Source organism: Bos grunniens, chromosome 18, assembly GCF_055505025.1.
Source record: "Bos grunniens cultivar Pamir isolate PY7600 chromosome 18, Bosgru_T2T1.0, whole genome shotgun sequence".
Lineage (NCBI taxonomy): Eukaryota > Metazoa > Chordata > Mammalia > Artiodactyla > Bovidae > Bos > Bos grunniens.
The window spans coordinates 47,490,695-47,506,924 of NC_141182.1; the positions used below are offsets into that span (position 1 = coordinate 47,490,695).

At 41.2% G+C, this 16,230-nt stretch overlaps 1 protein-coding gene across 14 annotated transcripts; it reads left to right on the forward strand.

Annotated features, from left to right (window-relative positions):
• The first annotated feature begins 2,364 nt into the window (after positions 1–2,364).
• ZNF527 (zinc finger protein 527) lies at positions 2,365–15,302 on the forward strand. 14 transcript variants are annotated; one of them, XR_015145786.1, is made up of 7 exons: positions 2,365–2,554; positions 4,398–4,518; positions 5,929–6,003; positions 7,847–7,973; positions 8,615–8,710; positions 12,543–12,766; positions 15,146–15,302. XR_015145786.1 is itself a non-coding variant. In XM_086351965.1 (7 exons), exons 3-7 carry the CDS (start codon positions 5,971–5,973, stop codon positions 15,147–15,149), a joined length of 447 nt encoding a protein of 148 aa, XP_086208091.1. In that variant the 5' UTR covers positions 2,365–2,554; positions 4,398–4,518; positions 5,929–5,970; the 3' UTR covers positions 15,150–15,302. The 14 variants fall into 14 exon arrangements, 13 of the variants coding, with proteins under 13 accessions (XP_086208091.1, XP_086208093.1, XP_086208096.1 ...); XM_086351965.1 differs by having other exon boundaries at positions 12,580–12,766; XM_086351967.1 differs by having other exon boundaries at positions 7,847–7,963; positions 8,632–8,710; positions 12,580–12,766.
• Positions 15,303–16,230: the final 928 nt, after the last annotated feature.

Consider the following 16,230-nt stretch of genomic DNA (forward strand, 5'->3'; position numbering starts at 1 on the left):
GAGGACTCTTTCTGGGGAGGGGATTGGAGAGGATCTCCAGAGATGTGTTTTTATTTCAAGAACTTCTCTTTACTTCCACATATACCAAGATCTTGACTTGGGTGCACCTTCCAGGTTTTTTTTTTTTTTTTTTTTTTAACTTTCACTGACAAAGACTCTCCTTGACCAAACTTTAATCAGACTCCTCAGAACCCTCTTCTCAACTAGGCTTCAACCTTTGGGCTTCAGTGTTTGTCTTTGCATCACCCAGTTTTAGCAAGAATTCTGTCAAGTCAGTTTAGCTCATGTTCTTGATATCTGATCACTCATCACTCTGGCCTTCCCTCAGCAAGAATCCTATTAGTCAGCCTAGAAAGAATTCCCCCCTACCCCTTTATGTCTCCTCTTTATAATTTCCATAAACTGACCACCCCCCAACCCTAACTTGCTCCTTGTCTATAAATCCTCTCTTGCTATATTTGGAATTGAGCCAGTTCTGTACTGAAGTCTCTTTTCTCCTATGGCAATAGTTCCTGAATTAAAAAAAAAAAAAAAAACAGGCCCCTTCAAGTATCACTCAGTTCTTATTTTCTTTAACATCACTCACAGGTTCACATTCTTGGCCTCTTGACTGTGGATAGTTTTCTTAAAGCTGGGCCCTAAATAAAGTTGTCAAGGTTTGTCATAGCTTTCCTTCCAAAGAGCAAGAGTCTTTTAATTTCATGGCTTCAGTTACTGTCCACAGTGATACTGGAGCTTTGACAAACCTAGACAGCATATTAAAAAGCAGAGACATCACTTTGCCAACAAAGGTCTGTATAATCAAAGCTGTGGTTTTTCCAGTAGTCATGTTTGGATGTGAGTTGGACTATAAAGAAGGCTGAGTGCCAAAGAATTGATGCTTTCAAATTGTGCTGAGGAAGACTCTTGAGAATCTCTTGGACTGCAAGGAGATCAAATCATTCAATCCTAAAGGAAATCAACCCTGAATATTCATGGGAAGGACTGATGCTGAAGCTGAAGCTCGACTACTTTAGCCATGTGATGCAAAGAGCCAACTCATTAGAAAAGACCCTGATGCTGGGAAAGACTGAAGGCAAAAGGAGAAGAGGGCAGCAGAGGATGAGATGGTTAGACAGCATCACCAACTTAATGTACATGAATTTGAGCAAATAGTGGGAGATGGTGAAGGACAGGGAAGCCTGGCATGCTGTAGTCCATGAGGTCACAAAGAGTTGGACATGATTTAGTGACTGAACAACACCAAAACAACAACAAATTAAAGTTGTAAAGTGAAAAGTTAGGAACAGTAATAAAAGAAACCCCAGAGATGCTGGCTACAATAATATAAATGGCTTTGATACAAGTGAGCATCTTCTTACAACTGAAATATAATTACTCTTGTGCCTGCCATCACATTAGCGGCAAGTAGAGAAGGGATATGGGCTTCCCAGGTGGCACAGTGGTAAAGAATTTGCCTGCCAATGCAGAAGACGCCAGCGTCTCAGCTTCCATCCCTGGCTTGGGGAGATTCCCTGGAGTAGGAAATGGCAGCCCAATCCAGTATTCTTGCCTGGAAAATGCCATGGACAGAGGAGACTGGTGGGGTACAGTCAGTCCATGTGGTCGCAAAGAGTCTGACACGACTGAGTGACTGAACGGGTGCGCGTGTACGGGCGCACGTACACACACACACACACTCACACACACACACACACACACAATATAAAAATAAGGATAATACTGACCCCGCCCTGGCTGGGGTGAGAGGTTGGGCAGGGAAGACAGAACAGTTGGACCTGGAGACAGACAGACAGACACACATACACAGGACACACAGACTACTCTCCCACAGACTCAACTCTAAAGCCCAGAAACAAAGCTCCACCGCCAATTATGAGAAAACCTCCGCGGATCTCTGGGCTAAGAACACAGTTACAGAAACGTCATGCCCAAAGTCAGCCACAGTCCCTTACACATCCACAATCACTTTCCCATTCTTGGCAGATCCACAATCTCACACAATGACCCACAATCACGGGGCATGATTTAAAATACACAAGCTGACTACACTGACAGAACACGTCGCTCCGTGGTGCGCAAGCACAAAAGTGTGCAGCGACAGTCACACCCAAATCGCCACCCCTGAGCACTCAAGTAACAGTCACGGACACGCGCAGCTTCAGCATTCCCTCACATACAGTTGCCCAGGGTCACTTAAATGCCCATATACGATATCCCAGGTTATCACACAGTTCTGTGGGTACTCGGACTTGTGGCCGTGGCCTCCTGTCGTGCAGCCGTGTTGTTGGGGCGTGCTTCGCGGCCCTCTGGGAAATGTAGTTCATTCAGCAAGGAGGCCGAGGCGCAAAGCGTCTGGGACTTGTGGTCCTCAGGGTCGGAATGAAAAGCTGAGTCGCTAGTCTAGTTCCTTGCAGCTAGATGTTTCCCCAGCCGAACCCGGGGTCCGGTGAGCGTCAGTCCGCATCCCGCTGTGCCCCGCAGGGGATTCTGGGAGGCGACGTCGCGGGTCTCGGGTCGCTGGGCGGGTTTCCAGAGCCAGGGACACCGGGAGGTGAGTTGGGCCTGGCTGGCGCGAGAGCCAGAGATCAGGGCCGGGCTTGGGGGTGGCCCGGCAGGGATCGGGATGGGGACCAGGCGGGCGCCTCTGGGGAGACTGTGTGTCACCGTGTATGGCTGTGTGACAGTGTGTGTGTGTGACAGTGTGAACTTACGTGTCACTGTATGGTTGAACGCGACTCTGACCATCTGTCTCTGGCATAAAAGTGAGTCTGTTTCTGTGTGACGGTCTCCGCAGGTGTAATTGTGTTATTTGTGTATGGGTTTGTGAGAGACTACAGGTGTAACATTGTGTGTGTGTGACTGTTTGACCGCTTGTCCCTGTGGATGTAACTGCGTTTAAAGTTGTGATTATGTACCCATGATCATCAGTCTGCAGGCATAATTTTGTGTGAGTAATTGTGGCAGGATGTGTGACCTTGTGTGGTATGTCACTGTGTATGAGGTTGTGTGTGACTGTCTCTCTGTTGGAGTAATTGTGTATCATCTCTCTCTGCATTAATGCCAGTGTGTGTGTATGCGACATTATGTTTGCGATTGTGTGGCCATGTTTGTATGCATATGATTGGGAGAGAATTTGTATGTGTAGGTCAGACCTAGTATGTGATTATGAGACACAGAAAGATTAAAATTGCTCACCCACCTTCACACGGTTACTAAGTGACAGAACTGGGACTTTAGCCCAGGCTATTTAGCTCCAGAGTCTTTGCTTTTAATTTTTCAACTCTCTTGATCTTTTCCACATTGTGAGAGTGAAAAATGGGGGCCCTGGGTTCTGAGGGTGTTGCAGAGGATTGTCTGTGGTCTTGGTCCAGGACCTTCTGGACATGGAAATTAATTTGGATCTCTTCCTTCCGTCCCCTTGTGAGTCACAGAACCCAGTCTAAAGACATTGTAGTGAGACCATCCTCACATTGGCTGCCTTTCTGGAGGAAAGCCCAGCTTTCCTGTCCTTAGGCCATTGATTTTGAGATTTTAGGTTTGTCTGTGTCAAAACTCTTCCATGTTTAGTGCTGAGAGAGGCTAATCCATGGCTCTTTTTCTTACATACTAAGGAAAATCCCATGGACGGAGGAGCCTGGTAGGCTGCAGTCCATGGGGTTGCTAAGAGTCGGACACGACTGAGCGACTTCACTTTCACTTTTCACTTTCATGCATTGGAGGAGGAAATGGCAACCCACTCCAGTGTTCTTGCCTGGAGAATCCCAGGGACGGCGGGCCTGGTGGGCTGCCGTCTATGGGGTCGCACAGAGTCGGACACGACTGAAGCGACTTAGCAGCAGCAGCAAGTGAACTAAGATTTTGGTTCTGACTTTTTAATAAGGAAAGATGTTCTCATTTCCTTTTCAAACGTGTGTGTAAAATCTAAATGGCAACAAGGGTGGCACTTCTCTGTGCCAGGAGTTGGCTCAGGCATTTTAACAATGAGGAAAGGTTCTGGCAGTTGGATTAATTTGCCCAAGGTCACCTAGCCAGTGAGGAAAGGACTGGAGAGTCAGTGTGTGCCTGGGGACTATATAAAGCCCAAATCTTTTCCATCACCTTCTTTCAGAGACTGACGGTTCTTTCAGACTTGAAAAATATTCATGATGCACAGCTATTTGAAACAAATTTAAAAGATATTTATTTTATGCAGATGCTACTTGGAGCTCCCCGATTCTGAAAAGACTTCGTTGATTTTCTTCTCAGGTTGCAAAGGCCTTTGTGGACAATTTCAGGCTGCATTGCACTAAGGAAATAATTTTCTTGGAGGTTGAGTTGACTAGTGCAGAGTAGCCCAGGATTAGGGGATTGTATATCTTAAATTCTGAGTCAAACACAACTGTCTTTGTTTTCAGAGTGAAGAAATGTTGGCTCTGAGAAGACAAGGAACTTGTTTCAGGCTGTATAGTTTCTTACTGGTTTGGTGTTGAAATTTGGCATGTTTACCTCAGGCTGAATTTCTGTGGAGAAATTAAGGTAACATCTTCCACCTCCAAAAATGCTTCTCTATAAAACATATAGCACTGATTTCTCAGGTTATGTTGATTATTTCCCATGCAAACACTGTGGTCTCTTGAAAGAGAACATTTTTTTTCCCTAATATTTATTGTTGCTGTTGTTCAGTTACTAAGTAGTGTCTGACTACTTGCGACCCCGTGAGCTGCAGCACACCAGCCTTCCCTGTGTCTTTGACTAACTCCTGAAGTTTGCTCAAACTCATGTCTATTGATTTGGTGATGCCATCCCACCACCTCATCCTCTGTTGCCCCTTTCTCCTGCTGTCAATCTTTCCTAGCATCAGTGTCTTTTCCAGTGAGTTGGCTGTTCACATCAGGTGGCCAAAGTATTGGAGCTTCAGCTTCAGCATCAGTCCTTTCAATGAGTATTCAGGGTTGATTTCCTTGCAATCCAAGGGACTCTCAGAGTCTTAATATTTATTTTGTTTATTGATTTGGCTGGGCCAGGTCGTAGTTGTGGCATGTGGGATCTAGTTCCCTGACAGAGATCGAACCCAGGCCCCCTACATTGGGAGTCAGAGTCTTAGCCACTTGACCATCAGGGAAGTCTGGAGGACCAGTTTTGAGTCACCCTGCAGTTTGACTCTTACGAATTTGAGTAAGCTGTCTAAGCTTTCTGAACCTCAGTTTCACTTGATATAAAATAGGTATAATAATACCTACCTTTGCAGTTTTGTGAAGATAAGTAAGATAATGACATATACAATATGTGTAACATTGCTATTTATATTACAGGAGCCACATTGAGATTTATTTATTTGTCTGTCAAATCTGTTTTGAGCACTTGCAGTGGTTCTGGCCTTATTATAGCCCTGGAGATACACAGGGACTTCCCTGGTGGCTCAGACAGTAAAGAATCTGCCTGCAATGCGGGAGACCTGGGTTCGATCTCTGGGTTGGGAAGATCCCCTGGAGGAGGGCATGGCAACCCACTCCAGCATTCTTGCCTGGAGAATCCCCATGGACAGAGGTGCCTGGCAGGCTACAGTCCATGGGGTTGCAAAGAACTGAGCAACTAAGCAACTGAGCAGTTAAGCACAGCACAGAGATACACAGTGAACCCAGTAAATCCTGGCTCTCTTAAATCTTGTACTATTACTTAGGAAGACAACAGAAAAAAAAGAAAGTAACATGTCCAGTGATGTTAAATGCTAAGAAGAAAAAGAAATCAAGATAAAGAAAAATAGTAACTGGGAAGGAGATTCTCTTTAGGTAAAATAAGGAGTTCCCTCCAATGTGATGCACAGACTGGTTCATATAAGGAAACTAGGGACCATAAAGGGGCAGGAAACCTCTCTGTGAGTCTCAGATCAGCAGCATAGGACTGCTGTTCCATTTTGTTGTTGTTCATATAACACCCCCTTTTTAGGACTTTTTTCTCCAAAAGAGAAAATTGAAGAAGGAAGGAAGAATGGCTGTTGGACTGTGTAAAGCCATGTCCCAGGTAAGTTGATGTTTTCAATTTGTTTTCAGAAATTCCATGTCATTTTTTAGGACTTTGGAGAGTCCCAGGTGGTCCGGTGAGCACTCTCTTCACTTTTCCCTCTCCACTGTTTGTTCAGATAATCCTTCTACAAAACATTTAGTATCTTTTTTTTTTTTTTTTAAACTCAGTGTTGTGCTGAAATGTATAATGGAACAGAACGTTTCATCTTTAGATGGATTGTGATTTGTTGTGTTAGAATGAAAGGATGGAGTGTGATTATCAAGTGCCCTTTTAACTAGGGAGGTCGAGGAATTTTTGTTTGTTTGTTTTTGGAAGTGACATTTAAGCAAAGAGAAACCTCAGTGAACATAGGGAGGAAGTTTTGTTGAGATCTGGGAAAGAGCTTTAAAAGTAGAAGGTGTGATGGGGTGGGGCAGGAGGGAAATCCAAGAGGGAGGAGATATATGTATACAAATAGCTGATTCACTTCGTTGTACAGCAGAAACTAAAACTGTTGTAAAGCAATTAAATTCCGATTAAAAAAAGACAAAAAATGGTAGAAAAAATAGCAAATGCAAAGTTACTATGGTGGGAGCATGTTTGATGTATTTCAGGGATAGCAATAAGCTAGTATCATCAGAGGAAAATATGCACTGTGAGATTAGGAGAATAGCTGGGGACCAAATTAAACAGGCCCTTGAAAGTCATGACCAGAGCTTTGATTTTTGTTCTAAGGGTGAAGGAGAACCACTAGAGTGTTGGTGATGTGATCTGATTTATATTTTAAAAGGAAGGGAAATCAAAAGCAAGGAAGTAAGAGTGGAAGCGATGCTTAGTAATCCAGGTGGAAGGTGATAGCTACCTGGATTACGGTGGTGGCATTGGAGCTTGTGGGATTCTGGGTATCTATTGGAGATAGGAAATATGGCATTTGATCAGGGTTTGGTTGTGGAGTGTGAGAGAGAGAAAGAAATCATGAATAACTACAAAGATTTTGACCTGGGCAATTGTGTATATGGTCATGCTGTTTACTGAGATGGGAAGATGGGCTGGGATGAGATAAAAATCAAGATTTGAGTTCCAGATAAATTAGAGAGACCTGTTGAATATCCAAGTGGAGTATTGGTTATATATCTGGAGTTTAGGACTGGAGATGTGAATTTGAGAGTTGTTAATGTATTTAAGGGCTTTCCCAGTGGCTCAGTGGTATAAGAATCTGCCTGCAATGCAGAGATACAGGAGACTTGGGTTCAATCCCTGGATGGAGAAGATCCCTTGGAGGAGGGCATGGCAACCAATTCCAGTGTTCTTGCTGAGAAAATCCCATGAACAGAGGAGCCTGGTGGGCTACAGTCCATGGGGTCACAGAGTTGGACATGACTGAACTGACTGAACACAGTGTAGTTAAAGCCATGGGACAGGTTAAGATTATCTTGAGGGTAGGTTGTCGTGAATATAGGTAGGAAAGGGGTCTAGGGAGTGAGCTTAGGGCATTCAAAGGCTGACAAAAAGGCTGACAAGAAGAGGAGGAACCAGCAAAAGAGACTGAGAAGGACTGATGTAGAAGGAAATCCAAAAGAGTGTGTGGGTCCTGGGAGTCAAGAGGAGAAAGCATTTCAAGGAGGAGATGATCAACTGAGTTAAATTCTTCTGATAGAGATGGAGGAAGATGCTTGGACTGTCTGGGAGTACTTGGTAAACAAAAATTTTTTTCTTTTTCTCCTTTTTTGTCCATAACATGTAGTATGTGGGATCTTAGTTCCTTGACCAGAGATTAAACTCACACCCCCTGCATTGGAAACATGGAGTCTTAACCACTGCACTGTTTGGAAAGTCTCAAGAATTTTTTTTTTAATTTCAGGGATTGGTGACCTTCAGGGATGTAGCTCTGAATTTTTCCCAAGAGGAATGGGAATGGCTGGACTCATCTCAGAAGGATTTGTACAGAGATGTCATGTTGGAGAACTACAGGAACTTGGTATGGCTTGGTAAGGATGTATACCCCCATAATTCAAATCTTCCCTATGAAGTATATTAGTTTCCTCCATTGGGAACATCTAGGGCATCTGAAATGCTTAGCTGGATTTCTACTTCTTGTTCCCAGGAAATTATTCAAAATATTTTCACAGAGTTATAAATGTAGTATTCCTTTTGCCACTGAATGATGGTTTGGGATAGCAGCATGAGTATGTCGTGGGAATTTTTAAAATTGCAAATCATGAGGTCCCATTATAGACCTACAGTATCTGGGAATAGCCCCAATAGTCTGGTTTTAATGAGCCCTCCAAATGGTTCTGATGCTCATTAATATTTGGGAACCATTGTGATTTCTGATTTGGTAGAGTCTGGGTTGGGGCAGCCTGAGAATTTGCATTTCTGTTTGGTTCCAAGACAGTGGTTCTTTTCTGCTCTAGTACTTTGAGAATTGCTGCTATGACAGAAGCTTTGTCTTTCTCATCCTCCTTACAAGCTTCTTTTTATTCTCTGGCCCTTGCTCTAATATCCTTTCTTACCTAGTGACCAAGGGATTGACCAAGGGATTGCTGTCACTGGAACAGCAATAGCAAGTGGATTTGTTTATCTGTCTGTCTGTGTCTTGCTTGTTCTCATTTTTCTTCCCCAATAACAGGACTCTCCATTTCTAAGCCCAACATGATCTCCTTATTGGAACAAGGGAAGGAACCTTGGATGGTGGAGAGAGAGATGTCGGATGGTCAACATGCAGGTGAGTGACGGGACTGGGCAGGGAGGGCTGTTGTAAGGTGGCAGCCAATGTGGTCATGAAAAGACTGCCTTGAACTTGAGGTGGCTGCCCTGGGCATCAGGGGATTGTTCCTGCTCTATTTCTATCAAATTATACTCTCAAGGATGTGCGCATGTGTGCTAAGTCACTTCAGTCATGTCCAGCTCTTTGTGATCCTGTGGACTGTAGCCTGCCAGGCTCCTCTGTCCATGGGATTCTCCAAGCAAGACTTCTGGAGTGGGTTGACATGCCCTCCTCCAGTGGATCTTCCCGGCCCAGGAATCAAACCCACGTCTCTTGCATTTCAGGTGGATTCTTTACCACTGCGCCACTGGGGACACCCTACCTCTACCTAAACCTTGAATCTTCTTCCTTTACACTTCTTTCCCCTTTGTGGACAGAATTATATTCATTTCTAAATTTCTTTTTTTTTTCACTTCTAGATTTCTTTATAGAGTTTTTATCAAAGTTATATATGCACATTAGTTGAAGAGACAAGGATTCACATCTAAGTATCCACTTACATGCAGATTTTTTTCAATAAATACTATACAATTTAAGATTGGTTGAATTCATGGATGCCGAACTGCAGATTTGGAGGGCTGACTGTAAAATTATGCCCCTAGCCCCTGCATTGTTCATGGGTCAGCTGTACAGGAAATCACTCCATATTAGCTCCTAGAGAGCTTCTTCATTTTTCTAATGGCTGCAGAATACCCCATCATGTGGATATTATGGTAATTTATTCAGTATGTGGACATTTAGGATGTTTGCAGTAGTTTACAATTACAAACAATGCTGCAATAACTAACCTTGTACATACATATTTTCCTGTTGTTGAAGTGTTATTTTCAGGGTCATTTCCTAGATGTAAGATCACTAAGTAAGTGGATATGTAGTATTAGGAATTGCCAAATTCCTTCCCAAAAAAGTTGTACCAGTCTGCTTTCTGTATTAGTTTCTTATGGCTGCTGTAACAAATTACCATAAATTTGGTGGCTGAAAAAAAAACAGATTTATTATCTTATGTCTCTGGAGGTCAGAAGTTGAAAATGGATCTTGCAGGGCTAAAAACATTAGAAGCCTGCTTTCCTTCTGAAGGCCCTTGGGGAGAATCTGTTTCTTGCTTTTTTTATACTTTCTTTAGGGCCTTTACCCATCTTTTTATTTTCAACTGTGTAAAATCACTTTGATTTAAATGTGGGGTTTACAGGCAGTATATCAGTCTGGATCTCATTTCAATTTAATAAGTGAAAGTCCACCCACATTTTTTTATATGTTTAGGTTTAATTCTGTGTATTGTTGTATATTTTCTGATTTTTACAGTTTTTAAAAAAGACTTTCACTTGTCTGTTTTCCTAGCCTTTTTTTGGTCATGTAATACTGTAGTTTTTATAATAATTAGATTTTTCTTTTGATCTGGTGTTTCAACAGTGTTTAAAGAAAAACAGAAAGAGACCTTCATGTTTCTTTAAACAGTGTTTATTCCTTCTATTACTTGATTGATCAGCTTTAAAAATTAGCCTTTGATTTTTTTTTTTTTTTTTTGCCTTTTACAGATGAAAAAGGTAAGCTATCCTTCCTTCCTAAAAGGCTTCCTTGATGGCTCAATTGGTAAAGAATCTGGCTGCAATGCAGGAGACCCTGGTTCGATTCCTGGGTCGGGAAGATCCACTGGAGAAGGGAATAGGCTACCCACTCTAGTGTTCTTGGGGTTCCCTTGTGGCTCAGCTGGTAAAGAATCTGCCTGCAATGCGGGAGACCCTGGCTTGATCCCTGGGTTGGGAAGATGCCCTGGAGAAGGGAAAGGCTACCGACTCCAGTATTCTGGCCTGGAGAATTCCCTGGACTGTATAGCCCATGGGGTCGCAAAGAGTTGAACATGACTGAACGACTTTCACTTTACAGATGCATCAAAAAGTAGCCTTATTATATTCCTCACCTTCTCTTCCCAAATTTTGTTAGTTGTATGGTTTTTACATTGTCCAGGCATATTATATTTACATGGTCTGGCGGCTCAGATGGTAAAGAATCTGCTGGCAGTGCAGAAGATCCAGGTTCAATCCCTGGGTCAGGAAGAACCCCTGAAGAAGGAAATGGCAAACCACTCCAGTATTCTTGCCTGGAGAATTCCATGGGCAGAGGTGCCTGGCAGATTACAGTCCATGGGGTCTCAAAGAGTCAAAGACGACTGAGCAACTAACACTTTGACTTTCTTTCACTTATTTTTTTGTCAAATTTATCCTAACTTTTTCTTTTGTTTTATTTCTGTAGCTAAATATATTTAGTGTTTTCCACTAGTTTCTTTTGTTGAAGTTTCTCTGGACGTCTCTTGATTGACTGAAATCTGTTCTTTAGCAATTTCCTCAAAAAGTGTTCATGCAAATGATGTCCCCTAAGCTCTACCTTGTTCATAGTTGGCCATTCTTTTCTTAAGTTTCTTATAGTGTATTGGTATTGAATGTTGTTACAAAGAATCCTGATGCCATCTTGATATTTTCTCTTCTGTGTAAGTACCTTTATATTTTGTTCTGATCTCTTAAAAGGTTCTTTTATTTTAAAGTCATTTTAGTGGGGCATGTTTCAGTCTTGACCATTTTGGGTCACTTTTTCCTAGTAGATATGTTCTCTTTCAGGATGGAGATTTGAGTTTTTATTTCAGGAAATATTTTTTTATTTTTATTGATGAATTAAAAAACATGAAAGTATAGAGAATAATATAATAATATAGTAAAGGGTTTCCTGCTGCTGCTGCTGCTAAGTCACTTCAGTCGTGTCCAACTCTGTGCAACCCCATAGACAGCAGCCCACCAGGCTCCCCCGTCCCTGGGATTCTCCAGGCAAGAACACTGGAGTGGGTTGCCATTTCCTTCTCCAATGCATGAAAGTGAAAAGTGAAAGTGAAGTCGTTCAGTCGTGTCCGACTCTTAGCGACCCCATGGACTGCAGCCTACCAGGCTCCTCTGTCCATGGGATTTTCCAGGCAAGAGTACTGGAGTGGGGTGCCATTGCCTTCTCCGAAGGGATTCCTACTGATGAGCAATTTATGTATTTCTCAGTTGCTTACTTGGTTACTTGGTGTATTATTCATTTAATATACTACCTGATTTAAGTTTTGATATTTAAGAATCTTGCCTTTTATCTGTGAGACTGGTCTGATACAAGAACAGTGAAATAGGTCAGTAGAACAATAAAGAAATTTCAAAAATACACCCATGTATATGTGAGAATTTGGTATTTGATAAAAATAGCCTTTCACATTAGTGGTACAAAAAGATTTTTGTAAAAGTTATGGATAATATTTGCATAATATTGGATTTTGGAAAAATCTTTCTTAAAATGACTGCAAAGCCAGACTCTATAATGAAAAGACTGGGAGATTTGAGTTCAAACTTTATCAGAAGCATTATAAATGAAGATGACATGTGACAATAAAAAGTGATGATTTGAGGGAGAAAAATACTTATAAAGCTATACCACCTTATTTATAATGACTTCTATAAACCACTTAAAAGAAGATGCCAGTATAATTAAAATGTATGCAAAAATATATAAAAGGTACAAAAATGTATATGAAAATGCTCAATTTTCAGAGACTTGCAAAGTAACATAATAATGAGGTACTCTTTACTTGTAGGGGCAAAGGTTTTTAGAATGATGTTAGCCAGTGTGAATCAGTTTGAAGACATGTATTTCATGTTGCTGACAGGAATGTAAATTGATAAAAAAAAGTCAGAAGCACTACTTTCTCCCCTCTTTCCCTCAAGTAAATTCTTTCATTCCTTCTATAATGATTTTCTTTCTCCTTGTAAAGGTGAAAAGGAGACATTTGCTTTCTTGATATTTTTCAGACTGGGAGTCTTGGTATGAGATCAAGGCATTATCTCCAAAGTGGTACACTGATGAAGAGGAAATATCGCAGGGGCTGATAACAAAAAGACTTACAAGTTATAGCCTTGAATTCTCCAGTTTCAGAGAAGCCTGGAAATATGAGGCTGAATTTGAGCGGCATCAAGGAAATCAGGAGAGGCATTTCAGGCAAGTGGCAACTCTTAAGGAAATCTCTGCTGTGAAGAAAGACAGTGAATATAATAATTCTGAGAGAAACATTCTCTTGAAGTCAGTACTTTTAACACAACAGAGAGTTCCTCCTGTAGAGCAAGTACATAAATTTGGTATTTTTAACAAAATGTTCCCCCCAAATTCAGTTCTAATTGAACATAAAAGACTGCATGCCGAGAAGGAATCTTTGATAGGTAATGAATGTGAAGAATTCAACCAGAGCACATACCTTAGTAAAGATGTAGAAATTTCTCCTGGGGAGAAATCTTATGAAAGTAATGATTTTTCAAACCTCTTAAGTTTCCATTCATTACTTACTCAACATCAAGCAACTCATTTTGGAAAATCACCCCATGGATATGATGAGTATGGCAATGCCTTTAGCTGTTACTCGTATTTTACTCAACCTCAGAGAATTCATAATAGAGAGAAACCATATGCATGCAATGACTGTGGCAAGGGCTTCAGCCATGACTTTTTTCTCAGTGAGCATCAGAGAACTCATATTGGGGAGAAACCATATGAATGTAAGGAATGTAACAAAGCTTTCCGACAGAGTGCACACCTTGCTCAACATCAGAGAATCCACACTGGAGAGAAGCCCTTTGCATGCAATGAATGTGGGAAGGCCTTTAGCCGTTATGCCTTCCTTGTTGAACATCAGAGAATTCACACAGGAGAGAAACCATATGAATGTAAGGAATGTAACAAAGCCTTCAGACAGAGCGCACACCTTAATCAACATCAGAGAATTCACACTGGAGAGAAACCCTATGAATGTAATCAATGTGGAAAAGCCTTCAGTAGACGCATAGCCCTTACTCTGCATCAGAGAATTCATACAGGAGAGAAACCCTTTAAATGTAACGAATGTGGGAAGACCTTTGGCTATCGCTCACACCTTAATCAACATCAAAGAATTCACACCGGTGAAAAGCCCTATGAGTGCATCAAATGTGGGAAGTTTTTTAGGACTGACTCACAACTTAATCGACATCATAGAATTCATACTGGAGAGAGGCCTTTTGAATGCAATAAATGTGGGAAAGCGTTCAGTGATGCTTTAGTTCTAATTCATCATAAAAGAAGTCATGCAGGAGAGAAACCCTATGAATGTAACAAATGTGGGAAGGCCTTCAGTTGTGGCTCATACCTTAATCAACATCAGAGAATTCATACTGGAGAGAAACCCTACGAATGTAATGAGTGTGGAAAGGCTTTCCATCAGGTCTTGTCCCTTAGGCTACACCAGAGAATTCATGCCGGAGAAAAACCCTATAACTGTAATGAATGTGGGAACAATTTTAGCCGTGCTTCAACCCTTAGACGACATCAGAAAATTCATAATAGAAAAATTCTCTGATTATGTGTAATAAGAAAACATGTAGTCACCACTTGGTCCTTACTAAATAAATATCAATGAATTCTTCAGTTAGTAATTCTACTAATATGAATGTAGTAAATATGGAAAAGTCTCCAGTTCACAAGCATCCCTTATTTTAAATAACCTGAGTAGTAGCCATCTATTACTTTTGGATCTGTCGTATGCTGCATTTGAGACTGAACCCATCCTCAGTACCTACCATTCTGATGAAATTATTTAATCAGGGAGAGTAGTGATCAATTATTTTCCTCAACCTAACTAGAAATGAGGGGTTTTCAGATGGCCCTGTCTAGACCAGTAGAGCCCTAGGAAGGTACTGTTATGGGTAATGAGAAAAGATCTTTTCTTTCCTCGCCCCCCTGCCCCCCACTGGAATTGCAGATGTCAAGGATTTGATAAAAACTCACCAGTAGCCTTTCTGTTACCACATAAAGCCTTCCCAAGATAAATCCAATACAAAGAAATTGGAGATAATAGAGAGAAATATGAGGATGTTGTTTGATCTGGATCCAGTCATGTCTGAAGCCTACACCATCTTTGACATTTTCATTTTTGTGATCTAATAAATCTTCTCTTTTTTTGCTTCAGTTAATTTGATTTGGAGTCCTGGTGTGTATATCCCATGTTTGCTACACATGTGAAAAAGCCTTAAATCTTTTATATGGCATAATTATTTATCCTGAGGAGAAACCTCATAACAAGTATATGAAAGTTAAATACACACTCTTCATAAAGGTGAAAGAATTGTTATGTTTTATTTGTTGATAAAAAACTAATATTTGTTTGTTTCACAATAAGAGTTTTTAAAAATTCACATAATAAAACTTATTACCAGGCTTTCTCCTAGGGAATTAAAATCTTTTGTGGCAGGGACTGGCTATAGACCTTTAAAGAAATATTGGGGGCTTCCCTGGTGGTCCAGTGGTTGAGAGTCCACTTTCTAATGCAGAGAATGCATGTTTGATCCCTAGTTGAGGAACTACGATCCCACATGCCATGAGACAGCTAAGTCAGCATACCTCAACTGGAGAGCCTGCATGCTGTGACTATGAAACCCATGCCTCTGGAGCCTGTGCACCACAATGAAAGATCCCACATGTCACAATAAAAAAATTTTTTTTAAATTTATTTTTGGCTACACTGGGTCTTCATTGCTGTGTGAGGGCTTTCTCTAGTTGCAGCAAGTGGCTACTCTTTGTCGAGGTGCTTGGGCTTATTGCAATGGCCTCACTTATTGCCGAGCACGGGCTCTAGGTGTGTGGGCTTCAGTAGTTGTGGCACAGGGGCTTAATCGCTTTGAGGCGTGTGGAATCTTCCTGGGGCAGGGATGGAACCCATGTCCCCTGCATTGGCAGGTGGATTCATTGTTGTCATTGTTTTCAGGCAGGAGAATTTTTATCCACTGCACCAGCAAGGAACTCAAATGAAATACTTTATAAAAATAAAGATTGGCCAGCTAAGAGAATAATGGATCTTTCAGTTTAGTGAATGTCTCTTCATCTTACAGGGATTATTTGGTTTTCTACTTTCAGCATGGATTTAAACATTATATGATAGAATATAATATGATAGAATTGTAAATGAAGTCTTTAGTGGGTGGGTTGTAAACTTGGTTTAAGAAGCTTATGGGTAACTTCTTTGAAACTGGAGATATTAGGTAAGACATTGCTGGCAGAAAGAATGAGCCATTTTCAACTAATGGTTAAAGCATTTGGAGCCTAAAATTTTTAGAGTGTGAATCATTTCTATTCAGAGTAATGAGGAACAGAAAGGTGTGGGGAATATATTCCTGTTTTATCTGAGTGGATATATGAAGGTAAACTTTGATATGGAGACCTTGCCACTCTGAACAGTTAGAACCAGTTAGAATCTTGGGCATTTTCTGGAGAAAGCTATAAAAGTAGATCAGGAAAATGAATTATGAAAAAGTGATAGATTCACATGTGTATGTATATGCATGGAATGAAACAACTATTAATGCTACAATTTAATAGTCAAATTATATGATCAGTTCGGTTCAGTTCAGTCGCTCAGTTGTGTCCGACTCTTTGTGACC